Consider the following 21,337-nt stretch of genomic DNA (forward strand, 5'->3'; position numbering starts at 1 on the left):
TGATATGGTCATAATTCTAGGATATTTGAAGAATTAATACAGATGAAGCTGCCACTTATCCTGGCAGCGCGTCCAAATTTTTCCTCATAAGCATTAGTCTACCTTCGTATACATCATCGAAACAAACGGCTTCTTCTAGCAGAGTACCGACAAGATATCAGACATCCCTCACACTCATCCCCCTGGCTGTTTCTTCTCTTCCCTCACCGCCTCCTCTCGACCCAACGCCCAAACTCGCAACACCGCTCACCAGTCTGCTCCCCACCGCATCTACCGCTCCCATCGGCTACGCAGATCCCAGTCAGCATGTCTCTGAGGTATGAACCGCATCTTGAAGACGCATCTATGAGTGCAGTATGGGCTTCAGGCCCGAAACAACTCTTGCACCCTATATTGAGGTACAGACGGGGGAAATGTCACTGCGAAATGCACGTACCTTCATGAGACTTGGACCTGCAGCTGCCACGGTCTCCACTTTGAAAAGCCGCATGGCTGTGCCATTCCAGACGCCTACTGTGCCCTTCTGTACGACCATTTCTGATGCAAAGATGAAGCCCCAGAGAAGGGACTCATACCAACCGAGGGAGAGCGGCGTCCATTCGAACAGGTGGACTCGCGGGGGGCTTGGGTCTAGGCCTGGTGGTAATTCTTTGGGCGGTGAGGGGGATGATAGAAGTGTTAAGATGGTATGCAAGGGTAGGGTAGGGAGCCAGGAATCAATCCAATGAGCTGTGGGGTCGAAGCCGGAGGTAGGCGATGAGATGGTTGCGGCATGGTCATTCAGACTTGTGGTGCTATTTTGCCGGGAGAATGAGGGTTGGCTGGCTGGCATCTTGCCGCGAGCCTTTTCGGACATGCCACGCAATTGCGTTGGCAATGGCTCTGCAGCTGATGAAGAAATTGACGCAGTTCGAGAAGTATGGGCGGAAGGAGATGACTGTGAGGGAGTTCGAAGCATGTCTTGCTCCTCGTCCTCAGATTCATCATCCTCACCAATGGCAAAAGCACCGCCTTCCTCTGGAACATCGCTCAACGTTGGTGTTCTGGCACTTAGCGGACTTCGGATGCTATCGATGGAGCTGTTTCGAGATGTTCGTGTAGGACTAGCTGGTGGATGCGAGGCTTCTGCTGCTTCTTTACTGCGTTGCTTCATACGCTCGATCTCTAGTTGGCCACTTTCTAGGGTGAAGGAGCGTAATGCTTCGAACCGTTTTCTCGACTTGAAGACACCTTGTATAAAAACCCTATTGTCTTGAATTGAGTTAGCTCTTGCCGTGTACCTATTAAAGTAGCGCAGACTTACTGCTATACTGGTGCTCGATGATGGCATTCATAGACTCGAGCAAAGATTGCAGGAGCGAGTAGTTCGTCTCATTCGCAAGGAGAAAGCTGGGCGATGACATGGATGCGAACAATTGAAGAAGTTTGACGCTTGCTTGATTTCCTAACTGCTCTAGATATGGGGCAATGTTGTTGATAGTCGCAAGGAGAGATGGGTATATGGCATCCAGCTTACCTCGGCTGGAGATAATGAGATTGTGGATGGACTGTTTGTCATCAGCATTAATCCCACAGGTCTCCGGTCTAAGGTCTTACTATGATTAGGAAATCGGCGTATGTGCCACTGAAGTCGTTCAGCTTGATCGTCGCCGGCAGAGCATCTTGACTTTCAAATTCCTGATTCAGAAGCTTTCCAAAATTCGGCTCGGTGCTCAGAGTCTGCAGAACAAACACGCACATCCGAATGACTCCTTGCTTCGATGTATCCGTTTTGTACTCTGTGGCGTAGAATAGGATCAGGGTCATAAACTCATGCCCTCGATCGGTATCAATGATGAAGGATCGGAATCGCTTATTGCACTGAAGCGTTTCCCAGAAGAGCATGATCATCTCCGATGCCCACTTCAGTGATTTCTGACTTCCTGGAAGGTAAGAAGATGTGACTTGAAGCGGCTGATTCAGTGTCCTAGCCATCCCATCCCCCAGGAATTCGAAGTCCTGTGGTCGGTGTAATCTCCCTAGAAAGTGTCGAAAGTAGTTCTTGGGCGGCGGTCCTTTGCCGCCTTCTGGTATTGGATACAGTATCAAGATAAGGAGAAATTGCAAACAGTATGACACCAGGATCTGCTTTGGATCTTTGTATACCACATGATCGTACGGTACTCTCCAGCTAGCAGGGTTGTAGTTCAGAGCGGTGTTGAGCTGTGAGCAGAGCAACGAGAGTACGAGCTGTTTGTCTGGACATGTGGTGATGTATGTGACGGCTTTGACCCCTTTGGTTGGCAGAATGTGGGCAGGCATATAAAGCGACTTGCTTGACAGCGTCAAAAGCAGCCTCAAAATCTCTATTCGATTGCTTTCCAGTTCCTTGCTGGAGCTCATAGACGTATTGCACCCCACACCCTTAGCCCAGATCGCATACGTAATCCGGGTCTTTGACCGTTCAGTGTATGGTAACGTGAATCCAATACAGAACAGCAAGTCGATCAACGTATCGACCAATTCTTCTCCGAGAGGCCTGACTTCCTCAAACCGCTCCTCATCTTCAGGCTGCGGCTCCTCCTCTTTCTGTGACTCGTCGAAGAGTACTTCCGGCTTCGCAATCTGTCCCTTTGCCCGCTTCTTCCTCTTCGTCCAGAAGAATGTGTCTTCCCATATCTCTAAATGGTCTGCTTCGTAGAGGAATGGTAGGATGCGCGTGAGGACTCTGATGCAATTCAGAGCATGCTTTTCGGGAGCAACATCAGGGTCTGGGAATGACCGGTGATGCCGTAGTGCGAAGAGGCGAGATGTGAGGGCGAGAATGAGGGTCTCGATGTTGGGAAGGGAGCTGTCTCGCGCTCGGCGAACGTCGACCGGGGAGAAGAGGCTAAAGACATCTTCGGTGGATTCAGGAAGCTCCCAGAACTGGTATGTTTCAGTAAGGTAGATCACGCTAGACCCTCCGGCAAGCTCACTCCTCTCCAATATGGATCATTTGCTGCGATACTCTCTAGCTCAGACAGCTTGAAGATGCCCTGCTTGAAGACAAGCTTCGAGTCCGAGTTCCCCATGGTTTGAATCTCAACCTGGCTCACAGATGCTTCTCATATTTCGATGCCTTGCAAATAGTTCCAATAAGTCGTCATAGGGTCATTGTCTTTTATGTGAGCCCATGGCTAAAGGTAGGTAGGAAGGAATATTGGTCGTATTCTCTTCGTCAAACGCCAAGCCGCTAAGCGCTACTCGTACGCAGCCTGAGAGCTCTGCCTCAGCCTCATCCTCTTCGACCACAGGTCCTGATTAACATTGTGCCTTTAGGCTCTCTAAGCATCATAGTAATCTGCAACCTCGTGACCGGTTGGCCCGCCGATTGAATGTCACACCGACAACTTCAACTTGATGGGCCGAAGAGCTCACCCGCTTAATCTTTCTCTAGACCACCTATGGCTATGTCATAAACAGAGAGGACTCACACTCTCTATGGAATTTCCTTGCTCACCATTTAATTATTTTCCAAGTATGACCCTGCCTTCGCTTCTTCTCCAAGTATAGCTGCCACGAGGGTAGTAGCCTTCTAACGTGCCATTTGACCTGCCCCGAATCAAGAAATAGACAAACCTTAGAAGGTATAGCTCTCAGTCTAGTGACACCCTTATCAAAGGCGACTTGAACTTCGATGCAATGCCGCTTCATCGTCGCATGCGTGAAAGTATTGGAAAGCAGCACTACGCTAACATGTGTGAAGTGTCCCCCATTCTCCGGTAGAGATTCGACTACGCTGAACATAAAAGTTGCCACAAAGCTAAGTGCGGACAACATCCATTGTCTTTTCCGCCGTATTTGCCTTCCTACAGCCACGTATAAGCGATAGGAAGTTGTCATGGCTTTGCCTTCTTCCGCTGTACTAAGGATTCGCGGTCTGCCATCTAACCGAGACATTGACGAGCTCAGTTGTCTACTAGAGCGCTCTCTTCAGATCAGGACCGGAGCCTCTGGACTGGGGATCACATCATCAGCGGAAGACCCCTATCAAGCCAAGAAACAAGTGGCTACGTTGATGTTCCTTAAGAAAATCCCGCCACTTTTCACTACGTCCACGATGAAACAGTGGTCCATCAAAATTTCGGAGGTAGATTATACTCTAGTTTAGGAAGTGACGGGGACAATGCCCTGACTTTCGACACGCACTTTCACGGCCTGATTGCATTGAATACACCAAAATCAAAAAAAGAAGCCGTGAACTGCGTAGCCGTGTGCGGTCTTAGAGGTCATGCTTTTGGTTCTTTCAAAGAGGAAGGGACCTCGCATATGTGGCTCCATGATTCCCTGCCGAAAGACCTGCCAAACCTACGCGTTTTTCTGTATTGGTATGAGTCAGGACTTGAAGGAACCGACAACAGTCAAAATATTTCAGTCATTGCGGACTCATCCGTGGGTCATCTGAGCAAATAACGCTCACAAGACGAAGTAATTGCATGGTCTGATAACCAAATGTGACAGATATGACTTGCTAACCTAGCGTAAGCGGATCTCGACGCCACTTGTAATCATTGCACATAGTCTTGGAGGAGTTGTCGTAAAACAGGTACTCTCTAATGGAAAGAGATATTCTATGCAAGACATTCTCATTGACCTATCTTAAGGCTACTACTAAGCTAGGCCACGGGAGCGAGTTAGTCAAGAAGCAGATGGAGTCAGCGGTAGGTCTCTTGTTCTTTGGCGTATAAAATCGAGGGATGGACATAGAGTCACCACAAGCTATTGTCTGCGACGGACAAAATCGATATCTCTTGGAGTCCGTGGGCCAATATTCCGACTTACTCCTTCAGCAAGACGGTCAGTTTGGTTCTACTTTTCAATTCAAGGATAGTCCGATCGTCTCATTTATCCAGACAAAGTCTTCGCCTACAGCTGTAAAGGTGAGTTGCGTTTACCCAAATGACTAATCACAGCTGCTTAACATATCAGGTGAACGACTCGTGGAAGATGGCAGGTCCGAAAGGGGTCCTCGTGGATCAATTCTCAGCAACCCGCCCCCGCCTCTGGGAGTCAGACGACGAAGGTTTTCATCGAACTCATAGCGACCTTGTCGAGTTCGCCATAAACGATGTAGACTACGAACGTGTACTGAACAGGTTACGAGGGATCACCACCAAAGCTACTGGGATATTAACCTCGCGGTACCTCAGTCAAGGTAGACAGCGTTTTCTCTCTACAGTATTATGTGTCCCACCAAACAAATAAACTTTAGCTGACCCCAAGATTGTGATAGAATCCCCCACTTTTTTTTTGAATGCGGACGAGCAAGCTTGTCTCTGATCGCTATCCTTTACAGAAATATACGCACGCGAGAGCAATATTGAGCCGGCAAATCGGGATGCTGGCCACTGGATATTGGAGAGTCAAATTTTTGAAGATTGGATCCAACGTAAGAGGCTACAAGAACACCGAGGTGTCTTTTGGATTTGAGCAAACCCCGGATCAGGTAAATCGACTTTGATGTAGAAGCACCATTGGCTCGGTCGAGAGATGCGGTCGTTCAATTTATCCACCAGTCGGTGAGGGGCTTCCTCACAGCAGACGGCTTTTCGTTTCTCCGTGATAGTACATGGGCGTACACACAGCGCGGAGGGACACAATTCCGTGAAAACGGCATGTTTGAATTATCTTCGGATCAATGAATTTGAACCTGTGGTCGATTTCAGATTCAGCGAACAATTTGGCGATCCAAATCAAATGTCAGACGTTGTAAAGAATCACCCATTGCTCGGATACGGGGTAGAATATATCTTTCCACACGCAGCACAGGCTGGACAAGCTGGCCTTTCCCAGGATGGCTCCAGAACCTATATGTGTAGCAACATTCAAGGATGCTTTGAACGCTGGAAATGCCTTGACAACATGCTTGGGTTGGGTGAAACGCCACGGAGATCCGAACCACGCCCAATACACATCCTTACTCAATATGGCCCCCTCACGAGGAGGATTGCAAAAGAAAAGAAAGAAACATCGATATAGCGGGCGGTACCTATTGCTCCTCGTTGGTTGCTGCATGTTGGGGTGGACATCAAGATGTGGTGTAAACTCTTCTAGAACTTGGAGCTACGTCGACTTCTCAATGACCAACGGTCATCTCTCACTCTGCAGGAAACGCTCCAGTTAGCAAGCTCGATTAGGGATGAAAGGGACGAGAAACCTCACTTGGAAGCAGTTCTAGCTCTATTATTTCCGGAAGCCACCTTTCCAGAATCAGCCATTCATAATCTGTGCAAAGCGGCAGGACATGCTACTCCGAGAGTATTCTTATTTCTCCTTGATAAGAAGGAAAAAGTTCATTGTGCACGAAGAAATGCTGTGGCATGATGTTCTGGGAGAAAACAGGACCAACGAGGAGTATTTGAGAAAAACAGGAGCTTTGCTCGATCGCGGTGGAACAGTAAAGATTACGGCGGCTCTCGTAGAATGTTTCCGGAAGTACCCCAGCTTTGGTTCCAAGGGGCGCCTCCCGCCCCTTTTGGAAGACTGCGAGGGCCGATATGACTGAGGGTATTATAGAACTTCTGATCTACTTCGATGACTCGTCGCAAAGTCTACGCAAATTTGAGGCACGGGGTTACTGCTTTGACCGTTCCATCCTGAGCAGCTTTTGCATCAGCAACGGATAATGACAACGGTATGGGTGGAAGTGAAACTCGTTCCAACATCCCTTCAATTTCACGGCGTTCCCTTAAACTTGAGATCTTCCCGCAGCCAAAAATAGCGAACACGAAGACCAGGCTCTTTCACGGCGGCACACAACCGACTACCCATCACCCCTACCGAAACACGCATCACAACCCCGTCTCTCCGTGCACCACCCGCTTTGCCACAATGATACACCACTTGCTCGACAGCCTTCGCAAACTGCAGCCTTTGCGGACCCGGGACGTACGTCACGGGCAGTCAAAAGCAAGAACATGCATGCCTCGTGGAATCGAGACACGGCTCGAGCGTGAATCAGTCAGTCAGCGAGACCGCTTGACCGTAAATGATGACAAGAGGGAGCCGGGCTCGGAAAGTGATCCCTGGACGGACCATGCTCCGCTCGGGTTCACTACATATCCTTCTGTAGACGTCCCTCGAGTCAGACACGGCGCCTGACGGGAAAGGAGAGGGATAGTGTATTTGTTCAGGACTACGGCAGACGCCTCGCGAGTGGGCTGTGGCATGGTTTGGAGACTGGCGCGTCGGAGTACTCTTCCTTCTTCGAGCATGCTTCAAAGATGTGTGATGAGAGTTTAATGTGCTTTATGACTACTTTTCAACTTCATGTAATGTATGCCTCGGAACACGGTCAGGAATTACGCAGCGGTCACAGGCGTCTTGCACGACTTCAGGCATAACGATCCAAGTAATCTCCTTCATTCATTTCCTAGTAATCTACAAGCGTAGTCCCAGAATATATGCTCGGGTACCTACTTCCAGAAGCGCTTCTCCCCTTCTGATAGAGCCACTTATTGTTCAGCCCCACCGTAGCCACTCGCCCAGCCGCAGGACTCGGAGTATTCGGCGCCCCCAGTATACTATTGCCCCCTCCAAATCCGGGCCCCAGAGGTGACGGTGAGCCATAGCTCGATCTCCTCGCAGTATCCCTAGACTTGCCCAGACTCTTCTGCCACAACGGACTGGCTGCGAGACTCGCCGTAGGCGAACCGCTTCTTTCCCTCCCGAATGACGGACTGCTTGTAATGGGCGTGCTGTACGTGCTGGTACTTCTTGTCGCCGGAGAAATGTTTCGTGGTGTTGGCGAGTGGGGGTATCGTGGTGGTGTGATGTATTGTGTCCCAGGTGTCAGTGGTGGCGTGGCGTTAGGGTTCAGGCCCAAGAGCGATCGTTGTGTAGGCGTCAGTGGGATGTCGGTGAGTTCGTCCGTGTTCTTGATGAGGGGTAATAGGGCTGTTGCAATGTTGTAGAGACCGAGCAGGCAAATCAGGAAAAGCATGGGAGTGGTGAGTGGTTGGAAGATTTGGGAGATTTCGTGAATCCAGGAGCTACTCTCCACTATTAGTTTGGACTTTTCACTCGGGTGCAAGTATACACATACTGTGATGAGGCATAGAACAGTGCCGCGAGAGCCCCCCCATTCCACACTATCTTCCGGAGGTTGCTATCGTCGAAGGTATTTGCTTTTTGCCTTCGGGCTATCTCGTCGGATCTTGGATGTCGCCAGTTTCCAGGTGATGGGGTGGACACAGCGGCTTGAATGGGTTGGCTTTGAGGTGTCGCAGGAGCTGAGGTCGTCGCCATGAGGTCGAGGATGGCCGGTGTTTATTCGGACTTCTTGTTGCCGCGAGCTTGAGGATGCGTGTACCGTTCTTCTTGTTTAGCTCAATAATCCTTTCATCGTTCTAAGATCATTGCTATCGGATGAGTCGCGTCGCCTAGGTGGTGGAAGGAATAGAATTGAGGCGTCGTCGTTATAGTGTGCTTTGTTTCATAAACAATGTCGAGTCTGACGTGAAGGATTAGTCTGTGGACCCGGTATTAGTAGAACCACCGTCAGCACTAGTAATCCGACACTTTTAAATGGAACCTCCTCAAAAATCATATAGCATCTACGTGGTGAAGGTTATGAAACCAGTGTTCAGTTTTATGCCTCAAAAAGATGTTTACTTATGACAACATCGCATCAATGGGTTACTATTTTTCGCCAATTCATTTTGGTCAAAGCCGTGCATACCGGCCCAGCACTCCTACCACATATATACCCCCATAACCCATGCCCCGTACCCAATTGAATCAGCCCTCCCGCTTTATCAGGCCACCTCCGGGTTTCGATCCCTGTAAATCCAAAATTGTCCAAAGATCATAAAATCCAAGACCAGCGTGCCAGCGCTGCCAATTAGCCAGCTCGCATTGAGAAGGATATACTGACCGTAAGCTCTGGCCCACTCTCCGCTCTCGCATCCACCCCTTACATCATCGTATCTTTCAAACCTCGCACATGCAGGCTCGTAGGCGAATATGCTCATCACGTATGTGAGATTCCCCACACATGCGAAAAGGAAAAACAGCATGCTGACTCCTTCGGTGCTTTTCCGGCGGTAGTTGAGATGAAGTTGCGGGATGCGGGAGCCCAGGTAGAGGGCTGCGCAGAGGTAGCCAAATATTTGGCCCCAGAGGTCTAAGTGGAGGGATTCCGAGGTGTCATTTGTAGAAGAAGGAGACCGGTGGCAATCGTGATGGTGATGATCATGGCGGTCTGGGTATTGAGCACGGGACGAGCGAGAAGACAGCCACCAGCCCAATATACCGGCTGCGCAGACAAGGATAAGGGCAGCAATATTAAAAAAGAGAGCGTAGAGGGCTGACTTAGGTTTCGTTAGAGTTTCCGTAGGAGTCGAGGTCCTAGGTGGAGTAAAGGGCGTGGCAGGAGAGAGATGCGTGGCATCCAGCTGGCCATTCGACAGACGAGAGTGGAGGGAAGAGAAGGAGCCACGGGTGGAGAGATGCTCTGCATCTGAGATAGCAGGTCGATCAGGGGTGTTCGAGGGCCTTTTATGCGGCAAGAGGGAAGACTGTTCTGTAGGGGGCTCTTCTTCTACCGCTTCCTCGTCAATGGCTGGTGTAGACTTGCCCGCCGGCGCTTCCAGGAGCGTAAAGCCTTTGTAGTAGAAACATTGACCCAGTAACACTATGTCGGCAAGGGTATAGTAAACCGCCAGGATCGTCATCGTGGGGAGGACTCCTTGCAGCACTGCTCCGAGAACGTTGAAGACATCGCCGAGAGTCCAGATGATGACGAAGAGGAGAGAGAGGCCATCGGCGGAGGAGCGGCGGAAGTTCTCTATGATTTGAGGGGAGTAGACGACGACCCAGCAGGCTATGGAAATCGAACTGCAGACCGTTAGAATCCAACTGGTCCGAGGGGCAAAGGAGACTTACCCGCAGATGCCGCTCAGGGCTTCAAGATCCAGCTGGAGGCCTGACGGCGGTGGAGACATGGCGGCAGCAGCATGGAGAGCCTTCTGCCTCGATTAAACAGTGTGATGACCGTGGAATCGAATCAAAAGCAAAATGGAGCGAAGTGGGTAGCCAGAAGGAACGTTACGTAACCTTGCAGCTTTAGCAAATCCGGGGAACTCCATACTACGCTAAAAAGGGCAGGTACACGCAACCACTATCAAACGCAAGGATGGCCAAAATGTCGAGTGTTCGTCTGTGCGTTCAGACTTCCAAAACTGGGTATACTGAAGGTACAAATCTGGTTCCAACAAAAAGTACTCAACAGCTGAATCTTCTGTTCAACATCACTCGACCACTACAGTATACTGCGCAAGTGAATTCTTGCAACGCGATCTAGGGATTCTAAGGGGAGAGATAGCTGTAGGGAAATCCATTCCAAAGAGGTAGCTCGCTTACTTCTTTACATACAAAGGAATCTCAATCTGCATGATGAGCTTTGAGAGAAGGTTAGGAACCGTGGCTCAACTCCATTGATCACGAGCCTTCCCGTGAACAACGATGCTAGCGCTCGACTTGCTGGGTATCTTCAGACTTTTATCACTTGACAATAAACACTTGCAGCGTTCTATCCAGCTGGACCGGGGGAATTCCGGGTATTCCAGAGATTTCGAGACCTGGAGTAGTGTAAAGTAGGCAGAAGCACCCTGTTTGGCTCTACCCTCGATGTTCTCTGCATGGAAGTTGCTGATTGTTGAAACAGCGTCAGATCATGAAAAGTCTTCCAATCTTTTCAACTTCATTCGCAAGCTTTATGCATGTGCTACATACGATAAGACCGCTCTCACCCAGCTCGTATCATTGCTAGACCATTCCTTTCTCTGTGCATGGGGTTCGCAGTCCCCAATAGTGACATGCCTCATGGTCGTAGTCCGCGCTCGCGTTCCCACTGTCTTAGTTCTCCGAGTTCAAGCCAGCGAGGCGGCGACTCGTGTCTCTCCGCGCCGACGGCCGGACCAAGGCCCACTTTCCTGCTGGTACGATCAGGACGGTCATATCCTCGCGGGCGCCTGTCACGGTTCTGATAATCCACAGTCCCAGAATCGTCTCGCCTTGAAGGAGCCTGCGGTCTTTGCGTCAGTGAATCCTGGCCTTAGTATTGACGCTCTCATGTCATACTCTGGAGTGTGCATAGTCGTTATGCTCACCATGGCCATGAGCCATCCCTTCCTGTCGACGCATTTGTCTACGATGAGGCCCACGACTAGTTCGAGTGTTCATAATTCCATCATCACCTCGCCTTGATGGAGCCTGGGATCTCTACGTCAGTGAATTCTCCCCTTAGTGTTGATGTTATTATGTTGTACCCTGGAATGTGCATCGTCGCTATCGCCCTCAGGAACATCGAACAATCCTGGGCTTTGTCTATGTTCCCGTCTTTCTTCCTCTCCTGGGTCTTCCCCGGGGCCCTCTGCTAGGCCCTCTGCTGGGTCCTCTGCTGGGTCCTCTGCTGGGTCCTCTGCTGGGTCCTCTGCTGGACCCTCTCCTGAGTCCTCTCCTGAGTTTTCTCCTCGCTGCTCACCCCGCCACTCTCCTCGCTGCTCTCTTCGTTGCTCTCCCCGCCGCTCTCCTTGCTGCTCTCTTGGCGGATGTCTTGGCGGATGTCTTGGCGGTGGTCCTGGCGGTGGTCCTGCCCGGCGTTGAGCTCCATGCGCACCCCGAGCATCCTATAGATTTATTGTCAGATACTACTCGACAAGTCATAGGACTGTGCAGATCACACCCGACCGCTAGTCCACTCAACACTTTTTCCAAATCCTGGCGTTTTAACAAATTTGCGGTCATCATTAGCCGGACGTCCAACCCTTCTCTCGAGGTGAAGACCATTAGGTAACACGTTTTCCCAGAATGGAAAACCAGTAGCGTCAACGAACTGGTCATCAACATAGTGTGAAACTCCCTTCAGGTTGACATCGACTCTGTGCCTCGGCATTTTGGATGGCAGACTTGAGAGTCTTCTCGAAAGAAGATCCGTCGAATGGTCGGGTTTTCTTTCTTGAGTATTGTTTGCTTATTTTCTGAAATATGCGGTATGCCTCTTCGGTTTCAATCTTTGCTGTTAGGTTGCTATAGAAAAGATTAGAATGGACATAAGGGACCTCTGGTGACCTCTCGCCAGGCTTTGGGACTAGATTCAGTGGCGATGGGAGAAGATGACGCTGAATACGCCTTATTGGGATGATTGTGTTCTTGTTGCACCTTGCCAATGTTTTGATTGATCTCTGATGGTGGACATCATGGGGAAGAAGAAAGGAGAAGAAGAAAAAAGCGTGCCCTTTTATACCATCCCAAGAACCCCGCTCGGGGGCGAATATTGTGTATATTGGCGAGGCTCTTGATTGTCCGAATCACCCGTACATGATCTTATAACACTTGCACTTTCCGAGCCGATCTACTACCTCCAGTGCGAACCGTATCATCAGGTCATGATGGGAAGTCGACTCAGCCTATCAATACCACTATGTTATTCTTTCGTCCCGCGCTTCGTCCGTTCGATTGTAGCACTCGCCAACAGACAGGTGCGTCTACTATCTGCTCTCCTCAGGATCTGAATGGCTACTCGAATGTATTAGCGGCAAAGGAAGCCAACGGGTCAAGATCCGACCGCCTAAGCCTATCGGGAACTGGGGAGTCTCGAGCTTGTGATTCATTTCACTCCAGCAATAGGCGCCTCCTCCATCCTGAACCTCCGGAGAGCTATGTGGCGCATGATAAGAAGAATTGGAACAGAGTCGGAACCCAGCTTCCCGTTGCCGTCTATCGAGAGCGCGGTTACTATATGCTCGTGATGATTTGTTGTGGTTCCTGCGCCGGTCAATCTTCTACGTCAGCAGTGAGGCACGTCTTTCGTCTCTGCTCCATATGTTTCTGACAGCTACGTAGTCGACTGGACCGTTTCCGGTCTATTGAGAACCCGGTTATTGCAATCTCGTAGGCTACCTTTAGCGTCGATGCTCTATGCCAGCAGTAAAGGCCCCACTTTTATTCTTTACCAGGCGAATAGGGCGACGGAATCGCCACTCGGTCCCTCTTTTCAGCAAATTAGGTCCACGGTCGCACTCCCCTCGTGACCTTTTCTTGGGCTTCCTCCGCCAGTCTGACTTCCCTGCAAGTGGTGACGCGGGTTTCTCGTCTCACAAAGCTGCTTAACACTTCCTTATAGCGCCAGCAGTATATGATCACCCATGTTGAAGACAAAAATGTTATTCCGTGGTGGCCACAACTCGTAATGGGCTAACCCGTCGAGTTTGTGTCTCACCAACGAGGCGCAAATCCACCAACTTAAGCTCATAGTATCTACTTTGCCCATCTCCCTGCGAAGGAAATTTCCAGATAGCTATCAAAATCTAACATGGCCGATAGAAGACGTGGTTGTTAACGCGCGGTGAACGCTCTTCGTGCCCCCTTCATTCGTACATTTCTCTGCCAGCCATAACTGCGGATCTACAAGATCTCATATTAGCATCTCAATACCGTCTAAAATACATTGCTAGTAATCAGGCCTTCCTTCAACAGCAGACTCGGCGCTGACCCTCGTTCGGGTTTCGCGCACACCGAGTAGCAGACTAGGCCACAGTTCATGCTTTCTTCCACCCCCCTACGATAGTCGCCCAGAACCACACAAAGCCCCGAAGCGTTGTTGCATTCTTCTCTTCAAAATTGCGCACAGATCTAGCATCCTGATTACAACACAGAAGGGTACCGCCTCGTCGTAATAAAAGCCGACACCATCATGTCTCGAAGGATCCCGTTTGGAAGTGGTGGAAGAAGGCAGACCGACCCTCCCAACCTCTGTCTCTCCACTTAATCACGTTCGGCGACTCACGCGGCCAACCGCACATACCCATGCCCGTGATCCTCCATTTCGACCTCTCAGCAGCGCAAGCGCCACCGCGCCACCTCTTGGAAGCCTACACCGGCGCCTCCCCCGAGATAGCCCACACCTTTTTCGCGATCCCAGGACACGAAGCGAACTACCAGAACTCGTTGCGGGAATTGGAAGACCGGCTCGAAGACCGGCTCCCAGGCCCACCCTGTGCCTGCGTGGCCGTTTTGGTGAACTGCAGGGCGGGTATGCATCGCAGCGTAGCGATGGCGGAGCGGCTGGCGGGAGATATAGAAATTGCGTGGAGGGATGATGGGGTGATCGTGGTGGTAGAGCATCTGGATACGGATTTGGAGCGTGGAATTCGACGGGCGCGGAGGGCTAGGGCCGGGGGTGAAGGCTATCATGCTGGATATCTCGCGGGAAGATACAGTAGGTACCAGAGGATAAGGCGAAATGTTATTAGCAGAAGTTGAGGTACAATCGGGATACGAAGCAGGTAGTAACCCTTCTTATTCACCGTTGCGGCCGCCTCCTCTCAGTACTTCCAGATCTGAGAGCACAAAACCCGCACTGCTCATGATATGTTTATAGTGAGCACAATATCCATCCGAAGACAATGATGCATATCGCGTAGCTTAACATCAACAAGACGAATATCTGTGAGTTGTCGATCAAATCCTCCCCACAGCAGCAGCACCGAACCAGACGAACAAAATCAAAGTGAAAAATACGTTTACCGATATGGTGTTAGATCAATCGAGTGGAAAACGAAACCCCGAAATAGACTCCACCCGAATAAATGATTGGCAAACTTTGTGACGACCTTGGTCCGCTATGATTTCACAGTTTGGAAATATCGGTTTGATGCTTATGCCAGCAGAACTTACCAACGATAGGTAAGTCTCCTAGTGATCCTGTATGTCATCGGACAGTCGCCCATTTAGCTAACCTCTACGAGCAGACTCAGGCGGTTGATCAGCCAGGAATATTCCCGACTCTTGGATTTCCCTGATTACGATATGAATTTCTTGAATTCGCCGTCCGTCGAAAGCTTTAGTAACGGCATCCATCACCACCTGGGCATACCAACCAATAAATCTTATGGCAGACCTCGTCCTGATCAAACCCATTCTCTCTCGAATGTCTGCCCGACGCAGGTGGTCGTCAACTCGCTCGATCCCCCTCTTGCTCCCACCGGCGATTCCATTGAGTATGCCGGTAATACCGCCACGAGTATGAGGTTCCCCGCGCCGATCTCTGCCGGACAGGTATCATGCCGTGGCTTCTCAGGAGACACATTTTTAGGTTCCGATCTTAACGGATTCTTTCGCTTTTTGCTTTCAGAAGTCGTTGGCAGTCAGCCTCCCGATAGAATTGGTAGAGACCACTAAAAACCCCTCGTTACCAGAAATCCTCTTTTTGCTACAACTATCGTTGGCAATCAGCCACTTTTGATACGTTTGAACGTGCTCTATGCTGTTCCGATACTATGGGCGACCGCGGTGTACCAATGTCGACATTTGCTGTAAGTACCGCACTTCGGCCTTGTATCAGGTAGTCACTTATCATGATGGTATCCAGGTGCTCCAGTTGTGGTACGACAAGACGGTCGCAGATGAACACAGCAAAACTCTGGACTGGTGCTGTGAGAAGGTGTGTTCCAGTGGCAGCGTCACTTCGTATTATTGACAGATTACCACAAGATATTCGGACGGCAAATGCAATGGACGATTTACTTGTCTTGACGTGGTGGTTGGTGCGCAGATTCATCTACAGGGAGGCTTCAACGTCTATTTCGACTGCTTCGGTAGGCTTAGTATACTTCGTACAAAAACCCGCCCCTATGGGCAAGATTATAACGACCAAATCCCCAGTTGGTGCTCAACTTTCTCCATGTTCCATGGCTGATCAATCCCCAACCTCGCAATGCCGTTTCATTTGTGACACCTCCCCTTCAGTCAGGCGAATTTCCGCAACCTAAGGCTCAAGGCTTACATGATCGCAACCGCAATCCCTCTTGATGCGAACCTCATGACAAGTAGGTATAGGCTCCAGTCCCGCCCTACGTTTCCCTCTGAAGGTAAGTCATAGTCTCCAATAGAGAATTCTGTGCTTCCCTCATTCGGCTCCGACCATACGTAGATCAGCGTCTCCTCTCCGCGCTGTCCAACTGCCACACCGCTCAGATGCCCGACGCATCTCCGCTCACAGATCCCAACCCAGAACGGACATCGGAACCAAAGTCTTCCACGTCTCTAGTAACTGGAGAGTGCAGAAGAGGCAACCCTGATCTGTTCTTTTCGGCATCATTTGGTTCTTTAAAACGCGAGTCATCGGGGTCCTCGTGTGGACCTAGACATTTGGTTTTCGCTTCCGCGGATTCTCTTTCACTCCCAGCCAGAGCATCTTCCAGGCCCCTGAGCTCGAAAGATAAGATAACCTGGCAAACAAGAGCCGACGCCACCAGTCTAGCGACGACGAAACTCGCATCCCTGACAGAGATGTACAGCAACGATGAGAACACCGAAATGCCCCAGGTGAGCTGAGCATAAGCCACAATGCCCGCCAGGTAATTTAGGCTGATAGCGAAGCTACTTGTCTCGTCGTCCTCGACTACTAGGCTGGGGCCGCTCGCGCAGGGTGCAAATTCCCTCCAGAAGGCGTGTCTGAGCCTTTTGCCGATCGACGTCAGGTCCGGCCGTCTGAACTCTGCCGCAAGACTCGGAATCTTCAGCTTGGAGCCTTTCAAGAATCTCAAGGCTACAGCTGCAGGAATATGAACCGCCAAGGCTAGAATGACCCACAGAAACGGGAAGACGAAGGTCTCGCATCCAATGATTGACAACGTCCACAGTCCTAGGGTGATAGTGCAGTGGAAGACGTTGGCGATTGCAGCAGCAGCAATGACATACTCTGCAATACTAATTAAAACAGCATGTCTATTTTGCAACTGCAACGGGAAGAAATTCGACTTAGGTGAGTTTGTTCGCAAAACCTCAAGCGGGTTGTCGTAGCGAAGTAGCCTCGTTGGATAAATGGCTGGAGCTCCGAACGCTAGCAGCAACGTCAGCAGGGGCCGCTGCGTCGACATGACCGAAATCTCCGCTATGCTGGGCCCAAAATTCGACAATATCACTGGAGTGAGACCGAGCAAGACCTGGGCGGTCCCCATATCTGATTTGATGCTTTCCACAAGGTTGTCCAGTATGCAATCATTTTGATTGGAGCAATACTCGATGACGGTATCAGGCAGGCTCTCTCTGGCGGTGTGATTGCCTAGATATGCTTGCAAGTTGACTTGGCAGACTCCAGCGGATACGGCGTCGATCCTTCCGCCAAACTCGGGGAACCATTTGTCGAATTTGTGAGGACGGGCGACGAGGCCGTTGAGAAGGAGATCATGGAATTGACCAGCTGTTCGGCGCTTTTCGGGAGCCTCGGCGGCGAGAGACGGCCATGTTAGAAGTGATAATAACGGCAGAAATCCTAACCAAAACATCATGGTTTAAAGGAAGTTTGCAAAGTGATAACTTCCAAGACATCAACAGGACAGATTTTTGAAGGAATAAACAACTCTTCAGGACGTCTGAAAGCAAGTACTCGTCAGCCCCGGCTCGACTGCCCCTAGTCCGGCGTTTTGAATTTAATATTAGCAGCGGGATACTCGAAGGATCAATAAAGTTCGCATTTTGCACTGCTTGCATCAGCCGCACCCTGTTCCGGAGTGGATCAGCAGCTCATTCCATGAAGAGCGCCGCCCAAAGAGGCTAGCCAGATCTAGCCGAAGTTGCTTTACAGCGCGTTGGTATTACCTTAATCCTCAGACGCTCCCCTTGGCTTCTCAATGTCAACATGCCGCTATTATATGGTGAAGGTGGCGCCAAAAATGCATTTTATCGGCTCCAGACCGAGATCATGAAAATCTAGATAATGAGTCACTGTTCGCCTGGACCTCTAACCAGGGAGGATCCGGTCTGCTTGCAGCTCACCCAAGATACTTTGCAAAACGTGGGGAATTTTCATGGAGACCCGTTCAGTGGGCGCGGTGAGGCCGCCGTTCTCCATGACAAACAAAGGATTGAAAACAGCGGTACCTGAAAAACATCTACAGCCACCGTTGCAAAACAACGGAGCCATCCGCTTCTTTCTTCGTTGTTCGAGGGGCTACACTGGAAGTGCTCAAATACATGGAAAAGCTCTCTACGTGGAGCTCGATATGAATTGGGGGCGAAGGTCCGCGGTTCGGATCAACTGCGCACACTTAAAGGAAGCCAACATCTCACCCGACGGAGCGAGTACCGTATAGGTCAATTGAAGAGTGATATCACACATACTGAGCGGATTTATATCTCCTCGCCAGATTCCATGCGTTCGGGTTTTTGGGGTCCGGTTTCATGAACAAAGTGTTTGGGTATGAGGGCACTCCCAACTTTGACTAGACATGTTCTATATTAGTTACGACTTCAGATATTAATGAGATATAATCATGCGGATAAGGGGAATACTCATTCATGATTGGTCAAGGCGGTATCGTATGCTTTCTAGAGTACCTATGCTATGGGGTAGACGGAAGCTTTCCAAAGGATTCCATATTCACTTGGACGACCTTCGCTTCATAAATGAGCGAGCAACTTATGTGGTCAGCGTCACGCGATCTCATAATTCGAAAACGGCAATAAGGCAGGTCTCTTGAATTCTGCAATGGCATCATATATATGAACGATGGGATTGAATATAATTGAAAACTGTCCATCAATTCAAATGTTAACACACTAAGAATGGGTTACCTTGTATTCTTAATAGAGGACGTCGCCAAGGAGGTTGCTCCATGGTAAAGTCGAATAGCAAACGCAATGGATGGGCTTCTGTTTGCGCGAAAAATGAATCTCTTGAGACGCTCACGCTCCATGTTCAGTGCCTATGCTATCTTTTGTATGTGACGATGCTTGGATACGTCTTCATTAGCTGCTCTCTTTCTTGTTTTCCCCCGCAAAGATGTGGCACCAGGGGCATAATGCCGCAGCCGACACGGCGAGCTGGTTCGTCAATACATAATCAACCTTCTGGGAAGAAATGGATGGTATTAGTGCCATGGGCGAGGGCGGCTTCAAAAGCACTGGGAAGGATGCAATGACCAGAGCCTTATGTCGAAAAGGAGTTGTCCTTCACCTGCGTTCTTCTCCGCTGTGACTTCCACGAGCGAGGGTAGAGACGTAGCAAAGGAATATTCCTCCACCGTAATCCAACCTTCCCCATCTCGCAGGATGACCCTAAAGCGATATTGAAGAGCCTCGCCCGATCCCTCATCTGCAAGATGTAATGAATTTATAGTCTGAGCCGGGCTCGCCCCTCCAGACGGCGCTTCCTCTTGCGAAGGGTTTGCTCCGTCGGGAAGGGTATGCTCCTCCTGACCTGCATCCTCTTCGACGACATCCTCTGAATTGAAAGCTCGAGGACATAATCGAAGGCGGAGTGGAGTCCTGGTTCCCGTCATAGTTTTTGTCATTCATCGCCCAGTCCTCGCCGTTATCTGTTGACGGAGGGTTTCGATACAGCGCGAGCTTGTGACGAGGAGGTGGGCTGTCGAACAGATGGGTCATGCCGGGTACCCTCTCAGTGGACGAGCTGCAGGTAAGGCGGCGTGCATGGCGACGCTTGTTCCCGTGTGACACAGTCGGCTGATGCGAACGAATGTATTAATAAAATACGTTACCGGAGGAGCGTATTGTACCACATGATATTCATATGCGCGCCAATTGCTGCCCGGAAACATAAGAGTAGTTGGACATGGGCAAATAACTTTAGCTCCGAATCAGTCAATCGTCTACGATTTAAATTGTCTTTGGTCCTCACATTGTTGGACATGACACCTCCCCAAAAACCAGTCTACACCCCTGGACGCTTCCGGATGGAGAAACCAGGCAGAGATGTAGAAGGTAAAGAGGATTTTTCGGAGGCTGCGACCGCATTGGCCTCAAAATGACCCTATCATCGTCGACTTTGATGACCCTCAAGATCTATCCATGGCCATCAAATGGAGGCCGAGGAAAAAAATAGACGCTCATCATTATGCTCTCATCTATCACCTTCACAACGTACATGTCCTCCTCACCCTTCAGGATTGCAAACTTCACAATTATAATCGACGTGTTCGAGGGCAAGGATGGCTTTCCGCGGAATCTCGTTTGTCTCACCTTCGTCGGGGTAGGGATAGGCATGATGTTTCTGGTACCATGCCTGAAACTTAGGACCTCAACAACCACTTCCAATACCGGTAGAATGTCGATGTCTTTAGGCAAATTCGTTTGTCAAATGTTCCTGGCACCGTGCCGAAACTTATGAATAGGACCTCAACAATCACTTCCATTGCAGGTAAATGTCGATGTTTCTAGGCGACTTTTCGTGAAAATTGTCACTTTTCTCTGGCAACTTACTGTCGTTCAAACTTTTTCGCCCTCTATGCATAGCTTTTGCTACAGTTTCTTAACAGTGTAGGTCACCGATGCAGATGGTGCCGGCTAGACAACAAACCCTGACCTGCGCATCTTGGCTGCAGAGAGCGTCATCCGAGGCGTCGTCACGGCTCGAATTTCATAGCGGGATACCTTTGCGATCCCAAGAATTGCGCCAATGCAGTGGATCTGGGCTTGCGAGCGATAGCGACATTCAAGTTCTGCCTGGAAGAAGGGGAGTGTTTCAAGCACAGGAGAGAGCGGAGGTGATAGTAGCTGTATTGGGATTGTGGAGAGGGGGCAACATTGGGCTAGTAAAGGGGAAAAGAAGATATTGCTGCAGTCCTTAGTATATGGTGAAGAATTCGTTGACAAACGGGCAATAGACCGCAGTTTTTAGCATTCACTGCGTGTGCGCTACACCGAAGACACATCTGCGTTGTGGTCAACACATTCGTTCCCCACCTTTTTGCAGAAAAGCGTGGTTTGGTTGGCTCGTTTGATCCACACCGATGATGGACACGCGGTAATCGTAGCCGGGCGGACCGTGGCGTCAGGGGTTGGGCGAGGAGCAGATGGCACGGAACGTAGAAGGGGGCAGGGCTACCAAAAGCTCGACGATACAGCTGATATTGAGTTAAGGAGCGGGCATATGCGGTTTGGCGCACGCGTTGTAAGATGACCCACCATTTCTCGCAATGGATCCGGTATTAGAGCATTGAAATTAAAATTTTCTTGCGGATACTCTACGCGAATTCCACACTTTCAATTCGGACACCTCATGATTACTCACGGCCAATGAACGCGGTCTGATACTCATAAAGGGCTGGCAAACGCTGAAAGCATGCCTAATTGTGTAGTGGAGATTCATTCCCCGCCTCGATGATTCAAAGTGTGAACCCAAGGACGAAGAGGCGAGAGCTTCGAACCGTCCCTGCGACCAAGATTCTAGGGATTGCGGAGACCGACTTCGACACCCTTGGGAGAGTATACGCCTATGGTACAGAACATACTTGATCCCTCTAACCGTGCAAGATGTTGTGACTTTACAGTACCCTCAGGAGCTGCTCAA

General features: G+C 50.1%; 7 protein-coding genes across 7 annotated transcripts; 1 reads left to right on the forward strand and 6 right to left on the reverse strand.

Moving 5' to 3' along the window:
* Positions 1–157: 157 nt before the first annotated feature.
* Positions 158–3,053, reverse strand: HO133_005307 (uncharacterized protein; the record flags this gene model as incomplete). The annotated part of the gene is made up of 5 exons (XM_037296217.1): positions 158–286; positions 437–1,251; positions 1,304–1,547; positions 1,597–2,907; positions 2,958–3,053. 5 exons carry the CDS (start codon positions 3,051–3,053, stop codon positions 158–160), a joined length of 2,595 nt encoding a protein of 864 aa, XP_037148199.1.
* A 1,665-nt stretch (positions 3,054–4,718) lies between these two features.
* HO133_005308 (uncharacterized protein) lies at positions 4,719–5,226 on the forward strand (the record flags this gene model as incomplete). Its single annotated transcript, XM_037296218.1, has 2 exons — positions 4,719–4,901; positions 4,951–5,226. The coding sequence occupies 2 exons, from the start codon at positions 4,719–4,721 to the stop codon at positions 5,224–5,226; spliced, it is 459 nt and encodes a 152-aa protein (XP_037148200.1).
* Positions 5,227–7,393: 2,167 nt separating this feature from the next.
* HO133_005309 (uncharacterized protein) lies at positions 7,394–8,268 on the reverse strand (the record flags this gene model as incomplete). Its single annotated transcript, XM_037296219.1, has 2 exons — positions 7,394–8,012; positions 8,066–8,268. The coding sequence occupies 2 exons, from the start codon at positions 8,266–8,268 to the stop codon at positions 7,394–7,396; spliced, it is 822 nt and encodes a 273-aa protein (XP_037148201.1).
* A 509-nt stretch (positions 8,269–8,777) lies between these two features.
* On the reverse strand, positions 8,778–9,965 carry HO133_005310 (uncharacterized protein; the record flags this gene model as incomplete). Its single annotated transcript, XM_037296220.1, has 2 exons — positions 8,778–9,858; positions 9,907–9,965. 2 exons carry the CDS (start codon positions 9,963–9,965, stop codon positions 8,778–8,780), a joined length of 1,140 nt encoding a protein of 379 aa, XP_037148202.1.
* Positions 9,966–11,249: 1,284 nt separating this feature from the next.
* Positions 11,250–11,917, reverse strand: HO133_005311 (uncharacterized protein; the record flags this gene model as incomplete). Its single annotated transcript, XM_037296221.1, has 2 exons — positions 11,250–11,651; positions 11,708–11,917. The coding sequence occupies 2 exons, from the start codon at positions 11,915–11,917 to the stop codon at positions 11,250–11,252; spliced, it is 612 nt and encodes a 203-aa protein (XP_037148203.1).
* Positions 11,918–15,995: 4,078 nt separating this feature from the next.
* On the reverse strand, positions 15,996–17,315 carry HO133_005312 (uncharacterized protein; the record flags this gene model as incomplete). The annotated part of the gene is made up of 1 exon (XM_037296222.1): positions 15,996–17,315. The coding sequence occupies one exon, from the start codon at positions 17,313–17,315 to the stop codon at positions 15,996–15,998; it is 1,320 nt and encodes a 439-aa protein (XP_037148204.1).
* A 1,553-nt stretch (positions 17,316–18,868) lies between these two features.
* On the reverse strand, positions 18,869–19,307 carry HO133_005313 (uncharacterized protein; the record flags this gene model as incomplete). Its single annotated transcript, XM_037296223.1, is given in 2 exon segments — positions 18,869–18,929; positions 18,949–19,307. 2 exon segments carry the CDS (start codon positions 19,305–19,307, stop codon positions 18,869–18,871), a joined length of 420 nt encoding a protein of 139 aa, XP_037148205.1.
* Between the last annotated feature and the right edge of the window lie 2,030 nt (positions 19,308–21,337).

This window comes from Letharia lupina, assembly GCF_014066315.1.
Source record: "Letharia lupina isolate WasteWater1 chromosome Unknown contig_21, whole genome shotgun sequence".
Lineage (NCBI taxonomy): Eukaryota > Fungi > Ascomycota > Lecanoromycetes > Lecanorales > Parmeliaceae > Letharia > Letharia lupina.